This window comes from Dipodomys spectabilis, unplaced genomic scaffold (assembly GCF_019054845.1).
Source record: "Dipodomys spectabilis isolate Male_0828 unplaced genomic scaffold, ASM1905484v1 ptg000067l, whole genome shotgun sequence".
Lineage (NCBI taxonomy): Eukaryota > Metazoa > Chordata > Mammalia > Rodentia > Heteromyidae > Dipodomys > Dipodomys spectabilis.
The window spans coordinates 2,995,530-3,020,440 of record NW_024870744.1 but is presented as its reverse complement, the minus strand read 5'-3'; the positions used below and the strand labels follow the sequence as shown (position 1 = coordinate 3,020,440).

The 24,911-nt window shown below is 50.1% G+C and overlaps 1 protein-coding gene across 2 annotated transcripts in view; it reads right to left on the bottom strand.

Moving 5' to 3' along the window:
- Window positions 1–315: 315 nt before the first annotated feature.
- Nup188 (nucleoporin 188) overlaps window positions 316–24,911 on the bottom strand; it is a 59,812-nt gene continuing 35,216 nt past the window's right edge. The window contains exons 14-44 of one of the 2 annotated variants that reach the window (XM_042681023.1): window positions 24,643–24,762; window positions 22,931–23,057; window positions 19,654–19,806; window positions 19,403–19,529; window positions 19,120–19,207; window positions 18,956–19,032; window positions 17,793–17,907; window positions 15,853–15,973; window positions 15,640–15,706; window positions 14,853–14,981; window positions 13,821–13,960; window positions 13,221–13,327; window positions 11,264–11,470; window positions 11,010–11,179; window positions 10,187–10,256; window positions 9,773–9,840; window positions 9,155–9,350; window positions 6,876–6,953; window positions 6,565–6,650; window positions 6,258–6,403; window positions 5,363–5,541; window positions 4,300–4,500; window positions 4,052–4,144; window positions 3,158–3,316; window positions 2,887–3,024; window positions 2,485–2,559; window positions 2,172–2,405; window positions 1,915–2,046; window positions 1,216–1,289; window positions 1,001–1,130; window positions 316–887 (exon numbers count right to left, since the gene is read on the bottom strand). In XM_042681023.1, coding sequence (XP_042536957.1) covers window positions 711–887; window positions 1,001–1,130; window positions 1,216–1,289; window positions 1,915–2,046; window positions 2,172–2,405; window positions 2,485–2,559; window positions 2,887–3,024; window positions 3,158–3,316; window positions 4,052–4,144; window positions 4,300–4,500; window positions 5,363–5,541; window positions 6,258–6,403; window positions 6,565–6,650; window positions 6,876–6,953; window positions 9,155–9,350; window positions 9,773–9,840; window positions 10,187–10,256; window positions 11,010–11,179; window positions 11,264–11,470; window positions 13,221–13,327; window positions 13,821–13,960; window positions 14,853–14,981; window positions 15,640–15,706; window positions 15,853–15,973; window positions 17,793–17,907; window positions 18,956–19,032; window positions 19,120–19,207; window positions 19,403–19,529; window positions 19,654–19,806; window positions 22,931–23,057; window positions 24,643–24,762 — 3,984 coding nt within the window. In that variant the 3' untranslated portion in view covers window positions 316–710. The remainder of the gene's footprint in view (window positions 888–1,000; window positions 1,131–1,215; window positions 1,290–1,914; window positions 2,047–2,171; window positions 2,406–2,484; window positions 2,560–2,886; window positions 3,025–3,157; window positions 3,317–4,051; window positions 4,145–4,299; window positions 4,501–5,362; window positions 5,542–6,257; window positions 6,404–6,564; window positions 6,651–6,875; window positions 6,954–9,154; window positions 9,351–9,772; window positions 9,841–10,186; window positions 10,257–11,009; window positions 11,180–11,263; window positions 11,471–13,220; window positions 13,328–13,820; window positions 13,961–14,852; window positions 14,982–15,639; window positions 15,707–15,852; window positions 15,974–17,792; window positions 17,908–18,955; window positions 19,033–19,119; window positions 19,208–19,402; window positions 19,530–19,653; window positions 19,807–22,930; window positions 23,058–24,642; window positions 24,763–24,911) is intronic. The other variant, XM_042681024.1, reaches the window with a different exon arrangement.

Sequence of the window (24,911 nt, the reverse complement as noted above, 5' to 3'; positions counted from 1 at the left end):
TGACTAGAGGTGTCAGCATGCACCCCAGGGCGTCCAGCCTCCTGCACAGAGGGCGTTCTGGACAGGGTAGGCAGGTTCAGCGCTATAAAGCAGAAAGGCTGCACCTGGGGATGAAGAGCCCGGAGCAAGCAGAGGCCGCTGCATGGCCAAGGGAGAAGGCGGCGCCTGGGACCTCCCACCAAGGATGGAGGAGGAGGGAGGGGAAGGAGCAAGCCATCCACCAGCCAGTCCCTTGTAGGATGGCTCTCCCAGCCAGCACTGCTGTCCAAGACTCAAATGTGTCCTTGGCTGGGCTCTGAAGACCCAGGACGCTTGTCTATAAACAGTTCTTTAATATTTGTATAAATAGACCACAGTATTACCAAAAACTGCAAGAACAGACCATGGAAAACCCTCACACCCACACACAGCCAATCCTGGAGGGCAGGCCCCCCGGTGCACCCCAGTGAGCCCCTGGTTGCCCACAGGCTGTAGGAATGCTTGACCTTGAGCCCCCAGCAAGTAGACCCCTGCCCCTGCCCCTGCTGTTCCCCTCTTGATCCATTACAAAAATAACCTCGGGGGCAGGCGGTGGGAGTGCAGTGCTTGGGAGAGGGTGCCGGAAGCCGCTTGGGAGAGGGCGCAGGGAGCTGTGCAGCGCCGGCTCGGCAGTGTCCTCTGCCCCGGCTGCCGGGCGGCTGGTGGGACAGCAGGCACAGCACGCGGGCGCTCTATCTCTGCACGTGTCGGACGAAGGCCTGCACCAGCTGGATCAGAGGCTCCTGACTCTCGGGGCTGGCTCTGGAGACCCAAGTGGACTTGCCCTGGGGGGAGGGCAGGACACCGGCAGCAGGGGAGCTGGGGGCTCCCCTGCGGAAGTAGCGTGAGAGGCTGGAAAGCAGTGTGCTCTAGGAGAAAAACAGCGGCTTGGTGAGGCCCGGCACCCAGGGCCACAGTCCCCAGCCCAGGGCCGGCCGGCAGTACCTCCCTCCCCGTTCCCCGCAGCCTCTCCCCAGCACACCAGCTCTGAGCTGAGTTCCTGCTTCATGCGCTGCTTGTCCCGCGGGGGCACCGCGGGGTCCCTAAGGTACCGCATGGCCTGGGAGATGAGCAGGTAGAAGCAGTTCTCCATGGTGAACAGCAGCAGGGACCTGGGGGAAGGCAGGGTTGGCGCGGCTGCTCAGGGCCGCGCTGCTGCCCGTGGCACGGCCGTGAGCCCCCCACCCCAGGTCTTACTTGAATGTTCTGGTCCCTTCTGTCTGTGTGCTGAGCCCCACGGCCTGAGTGAAGGGCTCCTTTTTCTTGTCCAGCTAGAGGAAGAGAAGCTAGCAGTTAAAAAAAAAACACCTGAGTGCGGGTGGCTCACGCCTGTCTAGCTACTCAGGAGGCTGAGATCTGAGGTTAGCAATTCAAAGCCAGCTTGGGCAGGCAAGTCCATGAGACTCATCTCCAATTAACTACTCAAAAACCAGAAGTACAGTTGGGCGCTGGTGGCTCACGCCTGTAATCCTAGCTACTCAGGAGGCTGAGATCTGAGGATCGCGGTTCAAAGCCAGCCTGGGCAGGAGAGACTGTGAGACTTCTATCTCCTATAAACCACCAGAAAACTGGAAGTGGCGCTGTGGCTCAAATGGTAGAGTGCTTGCCTTGAGCTGAAGAGCTGAGGGACAGCGCCCACGGCCAGAGTTCAAGCCCCACGACCGACAAAAAAAAAAAACACACCAGAAGTACAACGCTAGCCTGAGCCCTGAGTTCAAGCCCCACAACTGACCAAAAAAAAAACCCTCAAACCAGATAATAGTAGAAAGTTCCAGTCACCAGGGCAGGTGGTCCTCACTAAGTCCTCTGGGAAGGGCCTGCAGCCTCACTTTAACAAGAAGAGGCCCGGGCTTGGGGAAGCTCAGGCCCATCACTGGAAGTGGCAGGCCAGCGTACCTCACCAAGCATGTTGAGGGCCACGTTCACGGTTGCCAGCAGGGTCCCAAAGGAGGGCGCTACTTCCGAGTCGAAAGTGGGCGTGGTAAAATTCAGGGCAAACAGAAAGTTGTACTCCGCAAGATCCAGGGACTGCAAGGCAAGGGCACAGTGCTGGGAGGCCTGGAGGGCCCCACTTGCTCTCCAGAGCTGCACAGCACAGCACAGCACCAAGGCCCCATTCCAGGCTGGCCACGGGCTTGGCAAGCAGCCAGTACCTGATCCAGCAGGATCTGGCAGACGTCCGGGGTGAAGTGGCGCAGAGCTGCGAGGGTCCTGCTGAGGATCTTGAGAAGGCCGCACTGGACCGTGTACACGGCTCGCTGCTCGGCGGCCTCTGTGTCAGCGGCGGGCTGCTTGGTGGAGCTCGAGGGAGCAGCAGGAGCGGCAGTGGCAGGTGGCCTCTGAGCCCGGGGGGTGACAGCTGAGGGGAAGCCATCCCCATTCTTGTTCTGGGGAGAGGAAGACATGAAGAGGAGCCCGAGGGGTCACCAATGGCACTCTTGAGTCTGACGGGCAAGGGGTGGTTACCTGCAGGTAGTGCTGGAGCATCTTGCGGCTGTGCAGGAGGGAGGTGCAGGCCTGGCACAGGTAGCCCAGGTTTACCTGGGACACGGGAGCGACACAAGCTCTTAGTGGTGGCCCCCACCATCCACCTAGCCAACCAAAGGTGCAGTGTGCTGTGACTGCTTCCCTTGGACCGGCCACGTGCTGGGAAGATTATAAGGGCCGAAGTAAATGAAGAAGGTGGCCATGACTGTTCCCGTGTTTGTTTCCCAACAGGCCCTGTGTGCAATGACTTCGCAGGGTCATTCACAGCACGTGGCAGCAGCCTCTGCTCACCCCCTGAACTCAGGCCCAACTCCCAAGCCCAGCTTTCCACTCCTCGGCCGTCCGCACCCCAGCCCGGCCCCTAGGCGCTGCTCGCCCCACCTGGACATCACACATGAGCTGAGGCAGGTGGAAGTGCCACTCCTTCCGGAAGTGTGACAGCTGCAGAATGAAGCCCACGGTGTGGTCTGCCTCCTCCAGGCAGGCCAAGCTCTGCACGGTCCTCACCGCGTTGAGGCACTGGGGAAACAAGGGGGGGGGGGGGCAGAGAAGGACCCACCATGCCTCTACTGCCTTTCACGGCAGAAGCCAGCCGGAGGGCTGGCTCTACTCCACGCAGTGCTCGTGTCTGGCCACTGGCAGGGCGGCTCACCTGCAAGGTCCGCTCCTGGTGGACGCCCATGAAGTCCAGGGCCTCTGTCAGGAAGTTGTAGCGCAGAGTCTTGAGCAGCCGCTCCATCAGGGACATGGACAGGCGGTAGACCCCCGGCCAGGAGGGGGCATCCAGGGCCTTCCGAGAGGCGCTGGGTGTCTGAAACAAATGGCAGCTGCGCATAGGACAAGGCCTCCTAGCAGCCTGGTGGCTGGAAGGAAGGTCCTTGTGGGGTGGGAGCAGCTATCACCGGCGGCTACAGGGCCAGCGGAGAGCACTCGTGCACGTACAGGATCCTGGGTTCTAGACTTGGGTCTGCCACTCACCAGTGATGTCCCTGCCCTGCCCCTCATGGGCCCCTTTGATACTCTCCATGTACACCCTGCAAGGGCTGCTGGGCTGAGCAGCGTATATGCATGATTCTGTCCAAAGACAGTGAGGGAGAGAGTAAGGACTGGAGCCTAGAAGACCCCTCATAAACAGAGATAAAGGAGGATAGAGGGGCTGGGGCCGAGGAGCTGCAGTGGGCACTACCTTTGGGAGGGAGAGTGGGGACAGTAGCTGAGATTGAAGCTAGCCCTAGGGGCCTCTTTTCAACTTGGTTTGGTGAAGTCCATCGTCTGTCAAGCTGAATTTATTATTTGTTGGTGCCAGCAATTGAGCTGAGTGCTAGTGGCCTGCCAAGGGCGGGAAGACTCCAGGCCACTACTACACTGCACACAGGAGGGGAGGGGAGGGGAAGGGAGGGCAGGGGAGGGGAGGTCAGGGGAGGGCAGGGGAGGAGCGGGAATGGGGAGGGGCTGCCAGGCTCCTAGAGCAGTGAGGTGGAGTAGGACACCTTTCTCTGGGAATTGGAGGCCAATGGCCTGGCTCCAGGCAGATCCTGGCATTTACCTGTCCTGTGCCATTGCTGCTCAGCTGGTACACGCTCAAGAGGGGCAGACAAATGCTCTGGGTGATGCCAGCTCCAGCCACTGCCGTGGCTCCCTGAACAGAAAGATTGGGAATGAGCCGAGCCTGCCCTGCCCTGCCTACCCCCCATCACCACCCGAGCAGAGCCTGTAGCCACAAACCCCGTGGCCAAGCCCCAGCTTCTGGGACCCGGAACCGGGGCGCACAAGCCAACCGGGCTAGCACCCTACCTGCTGGGTGCGAGCCAGGGTGAGGAGCAGGTGCAGCGCGGCCTCGGTGAAATGCAGGTTGTGCTTCAGGCGGAGGCTCACCTCCAGGGTGGTGAGCAGTGTGGGCAGGATGGGGAGCCGGCGCGTCACCTGCAGCCACGAGTCCCCATCCTCATCCACCTCGCACAGCTCCTTGGCCAGGTGCAAGCCCAGGACACACACCTGTAGAGGCCCCAGGGCAAAAAGAAGAGGAAGTAGGAACGAGGAGTGGAGGTAAGGAAGAGGGAAGAGGAAAAGGTCTGGCCCCAGGCCTGTCTCTCCAAAACCTGCCACACACAGCCTCCAGGAACCCAGGAACCATGACCGACCCTTGCGCTCTCTCCCCGCCCACCCCTCTCTCTCTTGCCACCTGTCAAAATGGGAAGCTCATGCCCCTCCCCAGACAGTCCTGGGGTGTGCTCAGCGCTGCCTTCCATCTGGACGGTCTACTCTGTCCTGCCACTGAGAGGCCGAGTGGACATGGCACCCTTCTCCTCCACCTGACTTCTATCTTATCTGTGGTTTTGCTTTGTGCTTACTGTTGACTGCAACCTAGTGGCAAGAGTCTAGAGTATGCCCAGCACAGGCATGTCTACAGCTTTCCACCCAGAGAACCCGCCCACTCTCATACGCTTATGGTTTTACATTTTATTCAACTTCATCTGAAAAAAGAAGGTAGCCAAGTATGGTGTCACATACCTATAATCCCAGCCCAGAGAAAGCGCAGGCCAGAGGACGACAAGCATGGACAAGCATGAAGCCAGTGTGGACAAAGTAGCTTACATCGTGGCTCAACGCTGAGGTCATGGCCACCCAGTGACCTTGCTAGAGGCCCAAGCCGTCCCTGCTCTGCTTGGCTTAGAAGTGAGGCCATTTCCTGTCACCAGTCCTCTGCCCTCACTGCCCTGTGCTCGCAGCAGATAGTCCTCAGCTCTCTGAGACGCTGAGGCTCATGCCACACTGGCTTGTCGCCACATTTCTCCAAGAGCCTCATCCTAGTCTGCACCCCCACCCACGGACTGGGCAGAGCGGGGCGCTCCCTCACCCCATCACGCTGGTCCTTGTGCCTGAGCCGTGGGCAGTCCGTCTCCATGCTGTCCTTGTCCTCGGTGGCGCTGCCCGAGGCCAGGCTGTGGCGGGTGTGATCGAGAAGGGTGATCACCTCTTGCTGGAGCGTCTCGCACACACTCAGCACCAGCTGGGAGTACTGGGGAATGTCGCTCACTGTGGGCAGACAGGGAGGGGACAGCGGCGCGCTCAGCAGGCTGCTCTCACTGCACCCCGGCCCCTCCTACAGGGAGCTGGGGATGCAGGAGGTGCGGACAGGGAGAATCACGCCACGGGAGGGGAAAAAAGGCAAGCAAAAGACAAGATGCTTTTTTTTTTTGTCAGTCGTGGGGCCTGAATTCTGGGCCTGGGCGTTGTCCCTCAGCTCTTCAGCTCAAAGCTAGCGCTCTACCACTTGAGCCACAGCGCCACTTCCGGCTTTTTTCTTTTTGCTTATGTGGTACTGAGGAATCGAACCCAGGGCCTCAGACATGCAAGGCAAGTGCTCTACCACTGAGCCACCTTCCCAGCCAAGAAGATGCTTTCTTTTTTTTTTTTTTTTTTTGTCAGTTGTGGGACTTGAACTCTGGGCCTGGGCGCTGTCCCTCAGCTCTTCAGCTCAAGGCGAGCGCTCTACCACTTGAGCTACAGTGCCACTTCCGGTTTTCTGGCGGTCTATTGGAGATAGGAGTCTCACGGTGTCTCCTGCCCGGGCTGGCTTTGAACCACAATCCTCAGATCTCAGCCTCCTGAGTAGCTAGGATTACAGGCGTGAGCCACCAGCGCCCGGCAGAAGATGCTTTCTTAAGGCAAGAGTTCCAAGACTGAAAAGTCCACCCTTGACAGTGTGGAGCCAGGCGCAGCAGGCGGGCGGGCGGGCGGGCTGCCCTCACCTCGCAGCTCCTTCATCTGCAACGCTGTGATGAACACCGAGAACACCTTGGCCTTGGTCTTCTCCACGAGCTGCGGGTCTGCCTGCAGGACGCCCTCCAGAACCTCCGTGAGCGGCCTTAGGATCTCATCCACAGCACCCAGCTCTCTGCAACACGGGGGTTGGGGGGAGAGGGTGGGAAGGTACGTCACCCGAAGGCCACACACGTTGAGGCCTCAAGCCGCTTGCCTACTTTGCCACTGCACCCTGCCACACCCTCATCGTGCCACACCGCTGGGCCTCAACCCCATTCCTCACACAGTGTTCACCTCTTCCACTGGCGCAGCAGGATGAGCAGCAGGGTGCACATCATGGAGCCCAGGCGAAGGCAGTTCACAGAGGAGGGAATGAGGAGCTGAGCGCAGGGAGACAGCAGAGCAGTTAGGGGAATGGCTTCCTGAGCAGTGGAGATTTGGGGTCTGCCCACAGGGTCCTCCTGCACTGAGCTCTTGGGGGCAAAAAGGGGCTACAGCCCAGGGCAGGAGGATAAGCAGGGCTGTGCTCACATGCAGGCCACCTGCGGCCTCTACCCAGTCCGCTCAGTGCCCGCCGCGCCGGGGGCGCTGGCAGACACACTTACTAAAGCTTTGGTCCCATCAAGCACGTCAAGAAAGAGCTGGCGCCGCACGGTGGGGTCAGTCAAGTGCATGATATCAGCCTGCAAAGGGACAGAAACCAAGACACGCTGGGACTCCCATCAGGCGATTAGGCATTGGTAACTAATGCTCAGCCTACTGCTTTGTGTCCACTCTTGGATCTGCTCAAATCCAGCCTAATTCATCTTCTTGGGATGCAGCTTTCTTCTGCTCAGCTTCCAAGGCTCAGGAAATGTAACCCACACTTGTACCCCACACACTCTCGTCGAGCCCTCCGAGCCTCCTTCCTTTTCAGATAGCGTCTCACTGTGCAGCCAAGGTTGGCCTCAAATTTGTGATCTTCCTGCTTTAGTCTCCTGAGTGCTAGAATTACAGGTGTGATTACATGCGTACCACTGCGCCTGTCTCCATTCTTGAATCTCTCAAGTGCTTTTCCACGTCTAGACTTGGCATTAGGGGTTCCTCCTAAATCCACAGGCTCTTCACATGTGAGGGTCCCGGAGCGGGCAGTGCCTCCCCAGAGGCCTCCCTGACTACGCTAACCATACATGATTGGTAATACAGACATCAATTGCTACCTTCACAGCAACGCATCACAATGTAAAGCTCTAGCTTTCATTTGCAAGTCCGTTTATAATTTACTGCCTCATAGGCTCTTCTGCAAGAGGTTATGACCTTATTAGCCATGCTCAAGGCCTGGCTCTGCTGCTGGCACATGTCCAGCAGTCTGCTAATCCATTAGTGAGTAAGTCAGCAACCGAGACCCTAGACTTACAGGTAAGTTTCCTAGGGGGACAGAGAATGGCAAGATGGAAGAGCTACAACTGAAGAACTGCTGCCTAAAAGACGAGGTGCAGATGTTCTACTGTGGGTGGCCCAGCCTTGTTGCATGTTGAGTCTTAGGCTCCACAGCCATCATGGCATGGCAAAAGGATGCTCTTTCTAGGTTCCAAAGCCCAAGCTCTTAGGCAGTCTGTTATTGTGAACGAATCACAGAGATGTACCAGGGCACTGGGAATAAGCTGGCATCTACCAAGCTCAATTTATTGCTGAAATAAAAACATGAAACTAAAATCCCACAGGGAAGAACAGCTCAGAAGCATGGCCTGTTGTTAAAACCTGGTAGTGTTGGGGCTGGGAAGGTGGCTCAGTGGTAGAGCGCTTGCCTTGCATGCATGAGGCCCTGGGTTCAATTCCTCAGCACCACATAAGCAGAAAAAACAAAAGCTGGAAGTAGTGCTGTGGCTTAAGTGGTAGAGTGCTAGCCTTGAGCTGAAGAGCTGAGGGACAGTGCCCAGGCCCAGAGTTCAGGCCCCACGACCCCCCACAACAACAACAACAACAAAAACCCTGACAGTGTTGAACAGGTAGCTATTCCTCACATCAACTCCAATTGCACCCAGTGAGAAGGTGGCCTCAGCCCTTTTCCTAACAACAGAAACACAGCCAGGCGCTGAAGGCTCATACTTGTAATCTTAGCTACTCAGAAGGCTGAGATCTGAAGATCATAGCTTGAAACCAGCCTATGTAGGAAAATCCATGACACTCTTATTATTACAAATAAACTACTCAGAAAAAACCTTCTGTGGCTTAGGTGGTAGAGCACTAGCCTTGAGAAAAAGCAGCTCAGGGGCCCAGGCCTTGACTTCAAGCCCAAGGACCGGCAAACAACAACAACAAAATAGAATCACAGGGCTGGGAATGTGGCTTAGGGATTGAGTGCTTGCCAAGTATGCATGAAGTCCTGGTTCCATTCCTCAGTACCACATACACAGAAAAAGCCGGAAGTGGTGCTGTGGCTCAAGTGGTTGGTACACTAGCCCTAAGCAAAAGAAGCCGAGGGACAGTGCCCAGGCCCTGAGTTCAAGCCCCGGGACTGGCAAAAGAAAAAATAAAAACCAGAGATTCTAGTATCAGTGAAACAAATGGCTAAGAGGAGACTGGAGCTGCCACCAAGCATGGATGCCCTGTCCACAGGCACGGGGTACAGAGGCACCTGCACATGTGCACGGAGGCCGGCGAGGAAGGAGCAGCTGTAGGGGCTCTCAGGAACATGTAAATGAGTGAGAATGACTTCTCTACAGTTCTTCTCCAGGGCTTCCTATTCTACTCAACACCATTAACCACCCTCTGTGGCCCTCATCTCCTGGCACAGAATCTGTTACATTTTAGCTCATACTTAGCCCAACAGGCTGCACCTGCCAGACACTTCCACACTTCATTGCTAAGTGACCAAAGGTGAGTGGCCCATGGTGGTGCTTACATGACTGGTGGCAATGATGAGAAGCATCCTCCAGGCAGAGACCAGCAGCTGATACTCTAGCAAGGTTGTGCAGCTACTGCCTTCAGTTTCAGCCATGTGAACTGCCAAGGACTTGACATACCCTGACCAGTAGGCGAAGCGTTTCTCGCTGGAAAATTTCTTGAGTGTATCTTTCAATGATTGGTCTAATGAGCCCCTGTGGTATAAGGAAAGCACAAAGCCCACAGTGAGGATCTGAGAGCTGCTGAGAATGAGATGGGCAGAGACCCTGGCGGAGGCAGAGGAAACCACCTCACATGGGTGCAAGGCGGCCGGATCCAGGATCGCCTCCGGTGTGGGGCTCAGACTTCTCGCTCAACATAATGGATTAGGCTGAGGCCCTTCCAGGATTCTCCTCCATAAAATCCCCGTCACATGAAGTTGGCTTCACAATAACACTCTCTGACAATCATAAATGCCATCGATGGACTGACCAGGGACACAGCTCTCTGGCCCTCCATCCATGCTTCCAAACCAGCTCTCCTCTGCCTTGATTCATAAGCCATGCACCCAGTGGTGGCCCTCCACCCCATCTCTCCCCACCACCTTGAATCCAAATCTCATGGGGAAAGGACTCACTTAACTACATAGTATATCTCCAGGCAGATTATCTTCATGATTAGCGCACAGGTTTCCAGGATGCTGGGCTGTGGAGGGGAGCAAACACAGCAATCACAGGAGGAACCTCTGCCTGTCCCTGGGCCCTTCCTCACTGGGAGACTACTGGGACCCAATGCATGGAAAACAAGCACGTGTACCCCTTGGGCACGTGAATGGCAGACATTTGACACACAAGTCACTTTCCTTCCTGAAGCAAAACACTGAGGGAGGAAGTAGGCACTGGTGGGAAAAAGGACCACAGGTCAGGAGGGAAAAAAAGCGCTCCATGATCAAGTGGAAGAGATGACCTCTGACTTGGCATCTCATGTCCAGGCTCCTTTCCCTGCCCCTCACCCAGGAGCGGGGCCCAGCCTGCCCTCCACCAGAGCTTACCTCACATGTCTCTGAGGGAGGAGAAAGGGTTCCGAACAGCGGACTGGTTAGATTCTCCCAGAACTTGGGTCTAGAGGAAAGCAAAAGTTGGAAATCACACTTCTGCTCTCCCCCAGTCTTCTCTCCAGCTCCGCTCAGTGGTCCCTTCTTATTCTACCACACCAACCTAACATGTGTCATAAATCAACGGCTCCTATGAAGAGTTGCATAGATAAAGTATTTCCCCTCAAAGAAACACTACTACACATTAGAATCAGTGAATACATAACTGTTAATGACTCACTCTACTATACATTTCTGAAAGCCTCTGTAAACGCCAGCACGTGGGAGGGCAAGGCAGGAGGATTGCACATTCAAGGCCAGCCTGGGTTAACATTGAGATCCTGTCTAAAGACAAACAAATGCTCCACAAAGAGGGAAATGGGGAGCAAGTGAAGACAGGAGCCTCCTAAACTAAGCCTTTTTTTTTTTTTTTGGGTCAGTCATGGGCCTGAACTCGGCCTGGGCGTTGTCCCTGAGCTCTTCAGCTCAAGGCTAGTGCTCTATCACTTGAGGCACAGCGCCACTTCTGGCTTTTTCTGCATATGTGGTGCTGAGGAATCGAACCCAGAGCCTCATGCATGCAAGGCAAGCGCTCTACCACTGAGCCACGTACCCAGCTTCAAGAGCTAAGCCTTTTTTTTTTTTTTTAACAGTCCTTCCCCTTGTGCCAGCAGGTGTGAGAGGAAAGGATGTTTGACTATCCAACAGATGTCACTCCACTCCCATCTTACAGACCAGCAACAAGGAAACTGCACGGGTTAACTGGCATACACAGACATACTTGGTTCTGAGGACCAGCATGGCACTGTCCCGTCGGTCCTGCCACAGGGCATGCAGGAAGGCAATGGCTGCACGATGCAGCAGAGGTGGGCACCAATAGCGATCTTGCTGATGGGAATCAATCAGCTCCAGGACTGCGTGGAGACAGCTCCACACTCCGAGGCTGAACTCCTGCAGCAGAACAGGTGGGAGTTCAAATCTCACAGCTACCTCCCAGGAAGCCATGACCCAGGGGCATACAAAACACAGGCACACCTTAGAGCCATCACTGCCATCCTTCACCTCCAGATTCAGAAAGAGCTCGATGAGCCCTGGCTGCGTCTCCACGGCAACTGTGAGGAACTCCAGAATCATCACCTTGATGCGCATGTCCTCAATCTTGCTCTGAAGGCGGGTCAGGAAGGCATCTCGGATGGCAGCCGCATCATTGCCCAGACAGGCATACACTGACATCGGGGCCACCTGACAGAGGCCAGGACACACAGGTTCAGAGCTCTGCTGCCAGAAAAAAACGCGGGGCCTGTCTATAGAAGCCCACAGGAGATACTCCAGAAAACAGCAGAAAGAAGTGCCCAGACATAGAATTCTGGGGTGGTAGGGCCTCCAAGGAACAGAGGAAAGAAAGGAAAATGTAACTTGAAACCTGATAAGCAGTACCTTAACCAAGTCAACTCTCCATAATCACTGATGTCAGGGGCATATTCTACATGCACATTCTTTTTTTTTTTTTTTTTTTGTGGTTTGTGGGGCTTCAACTCTGGGCCTAGGCACTGTCCCTCAGCAATTCAGCTCAAGGCTAGCTCTACCACTTGAGCCACAGCTCCACTTCTGGTTTTTTGGTGCCTTGGGGCTGGGAAGGTGGCTCAGTGGTAGAGCGCTTGCCTTACATGCATGAGGCTCTGGGTTCGATTCCTCAGCACCACATAAGCAAAAAAGAAAAAAAAAAAGCCGGAAGTGGCACTGTGGCTCAAGTGGTAGAGCGCTAGCCTTGAGCTGAAGAGCTGAGGGACAGCGCCCAGGCCCAGAGTTCAGGCCCCATGAGCAGACCTCCCCCCCCCCCCCCCAAAAAAAAAAGTTTCACAGCCTTTCCTGCCCGGGCTGGCTTGGAACCACAATCCTCAGATCTGTTTCCTAAGGAGCTAGGATTTCAGTCATGAGCTTCATACATATTTGGTAATCAAGTAATAAGATATCTCAGGGGCTAGGAAAGTGGATCAGTGGTAGAGAGCTTGACTTGCATGCATGAGGCCCTGGGTTTGATTCCTCAGCACCACATAAGCAGAAAAAGCCGGATGTGGCACTGTGGCTCAAGTAGTAGAGCACTAACCCTGAGCTGAAGAGCTGGGGAACAGCACTCAAGTCCAGAGTTCAGGCCCTAGGACTAACAAAAAAAAAAAGAAAGAAAAGAAAAAGGCAGAAGTGGCGCTGTAGCTCAGGTAGTAGAGTGCTAGCTTTGGGACAGTGCCCACACCCCAGAACTGACAAAACAAAACAAACACTATGGATGGTGAAATTGTATTCTGATAAAGAGAAAAAAGTATATCCAAACACTTTTATTCATATTAATACTATACACACACTTAACCAACTTGCCCACAGGGATTCTTGGAATAAGAGGCTTACAAGGTACTTTAACTTCCAACATTACATTTACTTAGAATATATTTTCTTTTGTTGGTCGAGGGGCTTGAACTCTGGGTTTGGACACTGTCCCTAGGCTCTTCAGCTCAAGGCGAGCACTCTACCGCTTGAGCCATGGTGCCACTTCTGGTTTTCTAGTGGTTTATTGGAGATCAGAGTCTCACGGACTTTCCTGCCTAGGCTGGCTTTGAACCGCGATCCTCAGCTCTCAGCCTCCTGAGTAGTTAGGATTACAGGCATGAGCCACCGGCGCCCGGCTTTACTTAGAATATTTAAATAAACATTTTGCAATAAGATTGTATGTCCCTTGCAATCAGAAAAAAAATCCTATAAGCACACCTCCAGCGTGGATGTGTTTATGCTACTTTAAGTCCAAGTTAGCCAAGTGCTTCTACTGGGAGAGGGCCACAGTGGTGTTGAGCAGGCAGAGGATGCAACTCAGTAGGGGAAGGACACTTGCCAAGCATGCACAAGCCTAGGGTTCCATCCCTAGCTCCACAAAGAAAGACAGAGTGTTCCTGGGCACAGAGAGTCCAGGTCCTGGGGCTCTAGCTGGCTACATAAATCCTACCGTGGCCAGGCGTTTCAGCAGCTGGATGGCAAGACGTGGCAGGGCTGGGTCGTGTCTGTGGTAGATGTACTTGGCTAGGACAGCAATGAGGTTGTTCCCATGGGCACCTGCCAGAGCACAGGAAATAGACATCAATGGTGGTAGACATCAATGGTGTCTTAAGAAGTGACTCTTGGAAAGGCTGCTCTTCTAAAATGTTTGCGCACTGGTGAAACTTGGCCTTGAGTACTTGGAGAGCCAGAGCAGACCCACATGGCCTGTTGGTTCTCTTTTCTCAGAGGCAGAGGCTGCACACCAGACACGCGCAGTCCTCACTGTACTCATATACAAGGCAACCAGTACTATTATCCCCATTTCATAGATAAAAAATCCAAGGAAGGGTTATGCCTGAGGTCACAAAGCTGTTTGAGCCTAAATTAAAACTGGCCTCAAGATTATCACCTTAAGTACTCTTCGGTCAACAGGAGACAAAAATAAAGTTATGCCCATTCCCTTGTTTCCAAGACATTTCTAAATGCCCTCAAGGACTTAATGATCCACAGACATGGCTGGAACATGTGTTCATGGGCAAACACCGCTGACTAGGAGAGAAACACATACCGTGCTGTGTGAGCGCCTGTTCCAGGGGCGACACCACATTAGAAGGAGGTTTCAGGCGAATGACATTGTTGGTGACAGAGAATGCCAGTTTCACTGTCTTGATCAGCAGCTGGCCCTGCCCCTGGCCCTCTGCCCCATCACTAAGTTGCCAAACAGAAACCAAAGTTAATTTAGACAACATGACTTCACTCACAACATATGTACTCTCTTGAATTAAAATTCCAACAATAATCCTAGAGCTCATCAGCTTCTGTCAGAGGCCCCAGTGCAAAGACAAGGGGCCAACTTGCTGTGCTAGGTACCAGTCTATTCAATGTCACTACCTTATATAAAGACTATGACCTAGGAAGAATCAAGTTGCCTTTAGAAAGCAGCTGCAAGCTGGGTATGACACTGGTGGGCTTCTGTCTGTAGTTCTTGCTACTCAAGAAGCTGAGATCTGAGGATCTAGGTTTGAAGCCAGCATACGCAAGACAATCTGTGAGACTTTTTTGGGGGGGAGAGATGGGGGGGGGCAGTCCAAGGGCTTGAGCTCAGGGCTTGGGCACTGTCCCTGATCTTCCTTTTCTCAAGGCTAGCACTCTACCACTGGAGCTACCGCACCACTTCTGGCTTTTTCTGTTGCTGTGGTCCTGAGGAATCGAACCCAGGGCTTCATGCATGTTAGGCAAACACTCTACCACTAAGCCACATTTCTAGCCCTTGTGAGACTTGGATCTCCAATTAAGCACCAAAAAAAGGTGGAAGTATAGCTTTAGTGACAATGTTCTAGCCTTGAGCAAAAAAGGTCAGGGACAGCACCCAGGCAGTGAGTTCAAGTCCCAGGACCAGTGCACACATATACATACACATGTGCGGACGGACACACACACACACACACACACACACACACACACACACACACACACACACACACACACACACACACACACACACACACACACACACACACACACACACCAGTTGCAATTAATATAACTGAAGCCCTTAGAACACATAAGCAAAGAAGATCAGGTGCAGAGAGACTCCTACCTACGAGGCTGGGCAGCCATCACCATGTCGATAGTATCCACACCAATGCCCATGATATTGATGACTGTCTGTCCAGCTTCTGTGTAAGCCAGACTGCAGATGCAGAGAGACTGCAGGCTGGGGGTTTGACTGGAAGACAAGGGTGCTATTACCAGAAAGTTGCCAAGTTTATCACTGAGACTCACACCTAACCAACTGGACACTGTGATACACTGTGATACAGACCAGCTCTGCCAAAGGCACTTTCCTAAAATAGACTTCATCTTAAGGCCCACTCTAAGAAGCAATCCAAACATCCATTCATGAACAGACATATTTACTGAAACAAGTCATGACTAACCCCTACACGGAATGCATGGAACCACTAAAATAAGACTGCAGTGTCAGGGCGTGAAAGGCACACAGCAGTGAGTACAAGCAGAGAATTGACATACTGAAAAACATGCACTGACTTGTTAACAACCATCACCTCCGGCAGACTGATGCATGACTATTTGCACTAACTGCCTATTTTCCAATGCATGTGCATAATTTTTGTACAGATCATAAAAATTTTCTATCTACATGTACACAATCACACCTTGTCACTCCCACTTCATTTGCTCCTTACAGGGAGAAATGATCATTTCTCAATGGAGCCAGTGGAAAGCAAATCACAGTCAAGATTAATGAATGCACTTTGGGTTCAAGCAAGGTGAGTGTGCTAAAAGAAATGAGACAGCTTTACGTGCAACAGCCCATGTCTTCCCCTGGTAAGCACTGGGTCTATTAACCGGGTCCTCATTACCTGTTGTGCAGGTCTGTCTCATGGCACAGGTTCAGTATAGCATGAATCAGCTCCAAGATCAGGCAACCTGAACTCCAGAAAAAAATACAGAGCAATGACATGGCCTGTGTGAGGAGCTTTAAGAAAGGAAAACAAAGCCTTCCAGAGAGCATTAGTTCTGGGAAGGGAGAGGGTGGGGGAAGGAGGGGATGTTGCTGCCTGCGTTGTCCTTACCGATGTGCTCCCTCGCACCATGAGAGTTGTAGCGCCACTTGTGGTAGCTGGGAAGCATTTCCTTCAGCACGAACATGACACAGGGCACTAGGCCTTGGTTCTGGGTACTTCCAAGCTGCCCCTGTGGGAAACCATTCTGTAAGGGCCTCTGCCATGTAAGGAAGAAAAGTTGTTTAGCTGCTTGGGATTTCACGTCAAAAGCATAAATAGGTTCATAGGAAACTTAGACACACATTGGCCACCAGAAAAAAATAGAAACCACAAATTTCTCTAAAATACAAAGAGCAACTAAAAAGCAATGTGACAATGTCATCAAAGGTGCCTAGTGATAAACATTAAATCTGACAGAAGGCAGGGACCTTAAATACAGAATTACCAAGGACCAAGAATGCCAGATTCACTGTTATGACCAGCAGCCACCTCTGATCTCAACTCCATTACTAGAATACCGGAAAGGACGAAAGGCTGATACTCAAAAGTTCTTTGTCATAGTATTTCTTAATTTCAGCCACTTTCTCAAACTGGAGACCCTCAATTTATATATGGGCATCTCAATCTATCTTTATCCATATAAAACAGTCACTTCTTTTATGTATGTATGTATGTATGTATGTCAGTTGTGGGGCTTGAACTCTAGGCGTGGGCACTGTCCTCAGCTCTTCAGCTCAAGTGCACTCTACCACTTGAGCTTCAGCGCCACTTCTGGTTTTCTAGTGGTTTATTAGAGATAAGAGTTGCCTGCCCGGCCTGGCTTTGAACTGCGATCCTCAGATCTCAGTCTCCTGAGTAGCTAGGATTACAGGCATGAGCTACTGGTGCCCGGCTATTTTTTTTTTGTATTGTTAAGTAAACTTTTATTTCAAAATTAAATCCTCAAGTGATTTAATATTTTTTCTTATTCAAAATATAATTTTATGGAGCTGGGAAGGTGGCTCAGTGGTAGAGCGCTTGCCTTGCATGCCTGAGGCCCTGGGTTCCATTCCCCAGCACCACATAAGCAAAAAGAAAAAAAAAGCCGGAAGTGGCGCTGTGGATCAAGTGGTATAACACTAGCCTTGAGCTGAAGAGCTGAGGGACAGTGCCCAGGCCCAGAGTTCAGGCCCCACAACCGGACCCCAAAATATAATTTTATTGTTATTATTAAGATGTCGTATAGAGGGGTTGCCATTTCATAAGTCAGGTTATATAAGTACATCTCTTCCTTCCTTTGCTTTCCCCCAGTTTCAGGACTGTTTCTTTGAAGGTATTCACTTCCTGACAGGCAGGAAGTACAGGGTGCTGCTCACCTATGGCTCTCTCAACTCATGGAATAGAGACCTTTTCTATTTTCTAGACATCAGGACAAATTCTGCACTTGTTCATCATCATGTAGCAAGTACGTGATCAACCTGAAATGTAAACCTAATTCTATCCACTTCCAAAAGCTTTGTTCTTTTTTGTGTGTGTGTGCCGGTCGTGGGGCCTGAACTCTGGGCCTAGGCGCTGTCCCTGAGCTCTTCAGCTCAAGGACAGCGCTCTACCATTTGAGCCACAGTGCCATTTCTGGCTTTTTCTGCTTATGTGGTGCTAAAGAATTGAACCCGGGCCTCATGCATGCAAGGCAAGCACTCTACCACTGAGCCACCTTCCCAGCCCCCAAAAGCCTTGTTCTTAACCCTTTATATCTGACTCACTTAGGAAAGGGCAGCAAGCACTGAGTGGGGAATACAGACAGCAAGTTCTGTGAGAAGGGCTCACAGTACCCTCACTGCTGTCGACTTCTGTCCCATAAGCCTTTTAAATGTTAAACAAACTCATATATCTAAGGACTTACTACTGAACATACTGGCATAAAACAGATGCCACCCTAACGCCAGGACAACTGTTGTAACCACAGACAAGATGGTCTTGAAGAAAAAGGCAGGAAACTATCATGGTCTCAATCAGCTGACCAACCGTACCTTGACAAGGGTGGTGATCAAGCGCAGAAAGGCAACGGTGACTTTGTACTCGCCCTGGGGCTGCTCACTATTCATCAGAAGGTTCCCATACCCTCCAGCATTCATTCCCTCAGCACTGGCAAAACACAGAAAGGAAGAGGGATAAAATGGTAAGGATGGCTCAAGGGTTCCAGAAACCTAATCACAGCATTTCTTTTGGTGGTGCTAGAGTTTGAACTCAGGGGTTCACATTTGCTAGGAAGGCTTTCTACCATTAAGCTACACTTCTAATCACCACAGAGCATTTTTACTATTGTCTGCAAGGGAAATGATCAAATGTAGCCAATTTTATGCTGCTTTGTTGATGTGTAATCTCAAGATAGACTGATGAAAAAAATCAAATGAGCCATCAGGAAATACCTCTTCTATGAGCAGGAGAGAAGTGCTGTTCCACTTGAGTCACAGCCCAACTACCAGCCTGTATATTGGTAGCTGGTCTACTGGGGAGCTTTTGTGCCCATGAAACAAGGAAAAGCATACTGACTGTGTCTGAAAATAGATATAGCTTTTTGCATCCAGACACCTCTAGAGCCTCAGCTGGATCTTTAAAACTTTAAAACCCAGGAAGCAGCACTCTGCCCTAAGAGGTGAGCAGCCCTATGCCCATGCTCCCTATCCCTTTATCACATCCTCACTCACCCTTGGTTCCCAGAGCTGCAGAGGCAAGAAGTGCATACAGTACAGAGAGAGAAAGCTTAAAATGACTGTAGCCAGAGCTGCATAGTAATGGTTCACACCAGTAATCCTAGCTACTCATAAAAGGCTGAGATCTAGGATTGCAGTTCAAAGCCAGCCTAGGCAGGGAAGCCAGTGAGACTCTTATCTCTAATCAGCCACCAAAAAGCTGGTAGTTGGGCTGTGACTCAAGTGGAACAGCACCAGCCTTTAATAAAAATAAGCGCACACGTGCGTGCACATGCATGCATGCACACACACACATGCACACACACACGCACGCGCGCACACACGCGCACACACACACACACACACACACACACACACACACACACACACACACACACACACACACACACACACACACACACACAAAGCAGGCCAGGCTAGACTTGAAATGAGGATGGTTCATGCTAGGGAATAAAGCTGACCCACCAGACCTGGCTCACCTAATCATCTGTGTCATGTTAGAGACAGGATGGGCCACAAATGGTAAAAAACCTGTGTGACGAAGATCAGTCCAGACCTGCAAAGGAAAAAGCTAAATGTTCACCCATTTTCTGTCCCACACCAATGCAATACTCATTGGCTATAAGATGACTTGGTATCTTACCTTTGCTGGATTCCGGGCAGCTAAGACAGTCAAACAGTTAACACAAGAAGCAATGACATCCACAGGGGGAGAAATCACTGTTGTCAACCTGGTAGGAGAATAGCAGCACTCAATAAAATGACTAACACATTTGGTTCCATCACAAATATTTTCCAGTTCTCTCCCTACATTCCTCTTTTAGGGCTTCAGGCCTTCCCAAGGGAGAAGCATGTGTGGCCTGGAAACCAAGAGAGATTGCCACAAGCTCTGGCAGGTAATGGAGGGCTAGCGGTGCGTGACTCACCGCTGCAGCAGCATGTAGATGCGGGATGTGATGGGCAGGAGACAGTCTGCAATGGAGAGGTCAGTGCTGATGACCTTGTGGACCAGATCAATGATGGGTTTGACTCGCTGGCAGTGCTGAATCACATCTAAGGAGAAACAATGTCTTTGCCTTCACAGCAAACAACTCCACGAGATCACTGAAGGGTTTCAGAGACACAAATAAACAAATCAGATGTTCCCTCCCTACGGTGGTCTCTGAACGCTGCCTACCTGCAGTGGAAACAACATGAAGCAGCATTTCGATCTCACAAGTGAAGAGGGTCCAGCTGCTGTAGGAGTACTCCCAGCGCACCAGGTAAGCCCGGTCATCCAGCATCACTTGACCCACGGTACCTTGAGGTATGCGAAGGTTCGTCTGGCCCCCTAAGGAAGGGAGGAAGAGAGATAGCCGTTTAATATATTAGAGGATGAACAGAAAGAGGAACCTCCACTACAGCACCACTGTGTCAACACAGACACATGGACTCTTCTTAGTAACTAAAAAGCACATAGCTTTTTCAATAAAGATATAAAAACCCAGATACTTGATTCTTTCCATGGGTTTAAAACCAGTTGTGTCCAGAGTGGCTTCTATCCCTCCAATGATTATTTTTCTTTAAACTATCTGAATTATATGTGTAACAAAAATAAGTGGGTTTTTGTTGTTTCCATTTCTTAGTATCTTGTCTATTAAGAACTATCCAATTTCATTTTATTGTAAAGATGCAAAGATCCTTAACAAGATTCTAGCTAACAGAATCCAGAAACACATAAAAAAAATGATACACTATGACCAGGTAGGCTTCATCCCAGAGACGCAGGGATGGTTTAACATACGTAAGTCAATAAATGTAATACAACACATCAACAGAGCCAAGGTCAAGAATCACATGATTATCACCACAGATGCAGAAAAGGCCTTTGATAAAATTCAACATTCATTCATGCTAAAAGCTCTGGAGAAAATAGGAATAGAAGGAACATTTCTAAAAACAATAAAAGCCATTTATGACAGACCAATAGCCAATATTATACTTAATGGGGAAAAGCTACAACCAATTCTCCTAAAATCAGGAACAAGGCAAGGATGCCCACTGTCTCTACTCCTCTTCAATATAGTCCTGGAACCCTTAAGCCAGGGCAATAAGGCAAGAAAAAGACATTAAAGGGATCCACATAGGGAAAGAAGTTAAACTATCCCTTTTTGCAGATGACATGATACTATACCTTCACGATCCCAAAAACTCCATCCCCAAACTCTTAGAAATCATAAATCACTTCGGCAAAATAACAGGATAAAAATAAACCCACAAAAATCAGTTGCCTTCCTGTACACTGACAATGTGCAAGAAGAGAGGGAGAAATAAAGGGAGCAACCCCATTCACAATAACCTCCCAAAAAATAAAATATTTAGGAATTAACCTAACCAAATATGTAAAAGAACTATTTAATGAAAACTATAAAAAGTTAAAGAAAGAAATTGCAGGGCTGGGAAGGTGGCTCAGTGGTAGAGCACTTGCCTTGCATGCCTGAGGCCCTGGGTTCGATTCCCAGCACCACATAAGCAAAAAGAAAAAAGCCGGAAGTGGCGCTGTGGCTCAAGTGGTAGAGTGCTAGCCTTGAGCTGAAGAGCTGAGGGACAGCGCCCAGGCCCAGAGTTCAGGCCCCACGACCGGACCCAAAAAAAAAAAAAAAAAGAAAGAAATTGCAGAAGACACTAGGAAATGGAAAGACCTCCCATGCTCTTGGATAGGCTGACTTAATAAAGATGGTAATACTTCCAAAACTAATATACAAATTCAATTCAATTCCTATTAAAATCACAATGACGTACATCACTGAAATACAGAAAACAGTCCAAAAATTCACATGGAACAACAAAAGACCTAGAATAGCCAAAACAATTCTAGGGGATAAAGACAATATGGGAGGGCTATCCATGCCGAACTTCAAACTCTACTACAGAGCTATAATAACAAAGACAGCATGGTACTGGCACAAAAACAGACCCAAAGACCAATGGAACAGAATAGAAGATCCAGAAATAAATCCACAGGCCTACAGCCAGCTGATATTCGACAAAGGAGCCAAAGACATAGAATGGAAGAAACACAGCCTCTTCAACCACTGGTGCTGGGAAAACTGGGCAGCCACATGCAGAAAACTAAAAGCCTATCACCATGCACCAACATCAACTCAAAATGGATTAAAGACCTTAACATTAAACCTGAATCTCTGAAACTACTGCAGGACAGAGTAGGAGAAACACTTGAACTAATAGGCACAAGAACTATCCAAAAAAAAAAAAAAAAAAAGCTGGAAGTGGCGCTGTGGCTCAAGTGGTAGAGTGCTAACCTTGAGCTGAAGAGCTGAGGGACAGCACCCAGGCCCAGAGTTCAGGCCCCACGACCAGACCAAAAAAAAAAAAACAACAACAAACAACTATCCAAGACTTGATAAAAATTTATTGCTATGCTACTATCTCTATAATGTCTGATTTGCATACTAAGTACGCAGAGAATGAGCTTGTGTATAGTTCATACTTTTTTTGCCAGTTGTGAGGCTTGAACTCTGGGCCTTGAGCATTTCAGCTCAAGGCTAGCACTCTAACACACTGAGCCACAGCGCCACTTCCAGTTTTCTGGCAGTTAATTGGAGATAAGAGTGTCACATACTTTCCAGCCTGGGCTGGCTTTTGAACTGTCATCCTCAGATCTCAGCTTCTTTAGTAGCTAGGATTACAGGCGTAAGTCATAGGCATATGGTTACTTTTTACATTTTTGAGGGGACAAAAAATACAAACTGAAGCTGGGCACCAGTGGCTCACGCCTGTAATCCTAGCTGGTTCAAAGTCAGACCAGGCAGGAAAATCTGAGATTCTTATCTCCAATTAACCACAAGAAAACTGGAAGTGGCACTGTGGCTCAAGTGGTAGAGTGCTCATCTTGAGCTGAAGAGCTGAGGGACTGTGCCCAGGCCCAGAGTTCAAGTCCCACAACCAACAGAAAACAAAACAAAACCTGTATTTCAGGGGGAAAATATTGACCAGGTAAAGGATAAATCAAATCCAGAAAGAGGAAAAGATAAATCCAGAAATAGGGCTAGAGGTGTGGCTTAGCAATATTTATTAGCCTAACAAGTGCGAGACCTTGAGTTTAAACCCAGTGCCGACAAAAAAGAAAAAATAACCATCACAAAAATGAGCTAGAGGCATGACTGAGTGGTACAACACCTGCCTAGTAAGTGCAAGACTCTGCGATCAAACCTCTGCTAAAAATAGAGAGATAAACTTGCTGTAATTGCAGCTTAGTGGCAGAGCACAATACCCTAGTTCAATCCCCAAAACTACAAAATTTTGAGAAAGGGATCAGCTGAGACTAATTGTCAATTGTCATCAAACCAAAAAACAGAAAAGAAGGAAGTATTTTACAGGCACCTCAAACAAAAGGGTTAAGCTTGACTAGACCCATGTAAGTGGGATTAACATACCAAAGCTATCTGCCTTACCCAAAGGGTAGACGAGTTTGGGTGTTTGTCTCCGCCAAAGAGTTCCATCTTCGTGGGAGATGACATCATGGGGCTTGTGCTTATAAAGTTCATTGTAGAAAGACATCTTATCCAGGAAGCTATACACCTGCCAACAGGCCAAAGAAACCCATCACACATTCATCCACAGGATATCTAAGGGTCCTGTGTCAGATGCTTCAGTCCTCAAACTTCTACCAGCCCATCACGGAGGCTCTTCCTGGAATTAAACTGCCTCAGACAATCCTTGTTTTTTTTGGGGGGTAGGGGCAATTGGTCGGATTGAACTTAGGGCCTGGGTGCTGTGTCTGGGTCTTTTTACTCAAGGCTAGTGCTCTACCACTCTGAGCCACAGCTCCACTACCAGTTTTTTGGCAATTAATTGGAGATGAGAGTCTCATGGACTTTCTTCCCCAAGCTGGCTTTGAACAGTGATCCTCAGACCTCAGCCACCTGAATAACTAGAATTACAGATGTGAGCCACCATCACTCAGCTTTCAGCATTCTTTAACCAAATTCATTCCCTTCTCTCCATTGAAAAAGCATCTCTCCTCAATAATGCTCTCTTGGACTGGGAATGTGGCTTGCCTAGCATGAATGAAGCCCTGGGTTCCATTCCTCAGTACACATAAACAGAAAAGGCCAGAAGTGGTGCTGTAGCTCAAGTGATAAAGTGCTAGCTTTGAGCAAGAGAAGCTTACGGACAGTGCCCAGACCCTGAGTTCAAGCCCTACGACTGGCAAGAAATAAAATAAAATGAAAAAAAAAAAAAAATGCTCTCACTGGAAATACTACAAAACCTTTTTTATATACCACCTGACTCCATTTCATTTTTTTTGGCCAGTGTTTTAGGGCTGGAAGTAGGACTTCATGCTTGCTCACCTTACTTTTTAGACAGGCATTCTGCCACTTGAGTCATACCTCTAGACTGCCTGGCTTTTTGCTGAATAGCTAGAGACGTGTCTCTTGGACTTTTCTGCCTGGGCTGTCTTGTAAACCATACTATTGTAGATCTCAGACACCTGAGTAGCTAGGATTATGAGAACCAGCACCTGGCTTGTTCTCCCTTTCTTTCTTGGTCTTTCCTTTCCTTTCTTTTTTTTTTTTGCCAGTCATGGACCTGAACTCTGGGCCTAGGCGCTGTCCCTCAGCTCTTCAGCTCAAGGTGAGCGCTCTACCGCTTGAGCTACAGCGCCACTTCCGGCTTTTTCTGTTTATGTGGTGCTGAGGAATCGAACCCAGGGCCTCATGCATGCAAGGCAAGCACTCTACCACTGAGCCACCTTCCCAGCCCGTCTTTCCTTTCCTTTCTTCCCTTCCTTCTCCCTTGCTCCCTCTTTCCCTTCCTATCTTCCTCTTTCCTCTCTTCCTTATTCCTTCCTATTCTGCAGTGCCAGTGATCAAATCCAGGTACCTGCACATATTACTAAGGTTCTATACCACTGAACTACATCTCCAGCCCTATTACCTTGTACCTACACAGTTACTCTCTTCCAGGTTGATATATAGGAATTTTATGCTTAGACTTAGTCCTATAGTATCTACTATGGATTCTTCACAAAGTATTAGCATACTTCATGCAACTGCAGATGAACATTTGTCCTGGCAGTGGTATATCAATGCCAAAAGGAAAAGGAATCTCAGTGACAGCCCAACAAAATCCCTCTCCTGCGGGATCTGACTCAACAACTTACCTTTTTGGCAGTGGACTTCCCTGACACTAGGGCTCGGAGCAACTGCAGGAGTGGGGAAAGTAGATGGGGAAACATGCCACATACACTGTCCAGAATGATGCCAAGACCAGAGGTTGGTTCCTAGGATGGAAGGAAATAGTCATGCCTCTTCAGAAGTGACTAGCAGTCATAAGAAAATCTAGAATTATTCCTTCCATTAGACACTATCATTCTCCCTTCATCACCTAAGACTTTCACAGTTCTACTGACAAAAGCTATCAAACTGGGTA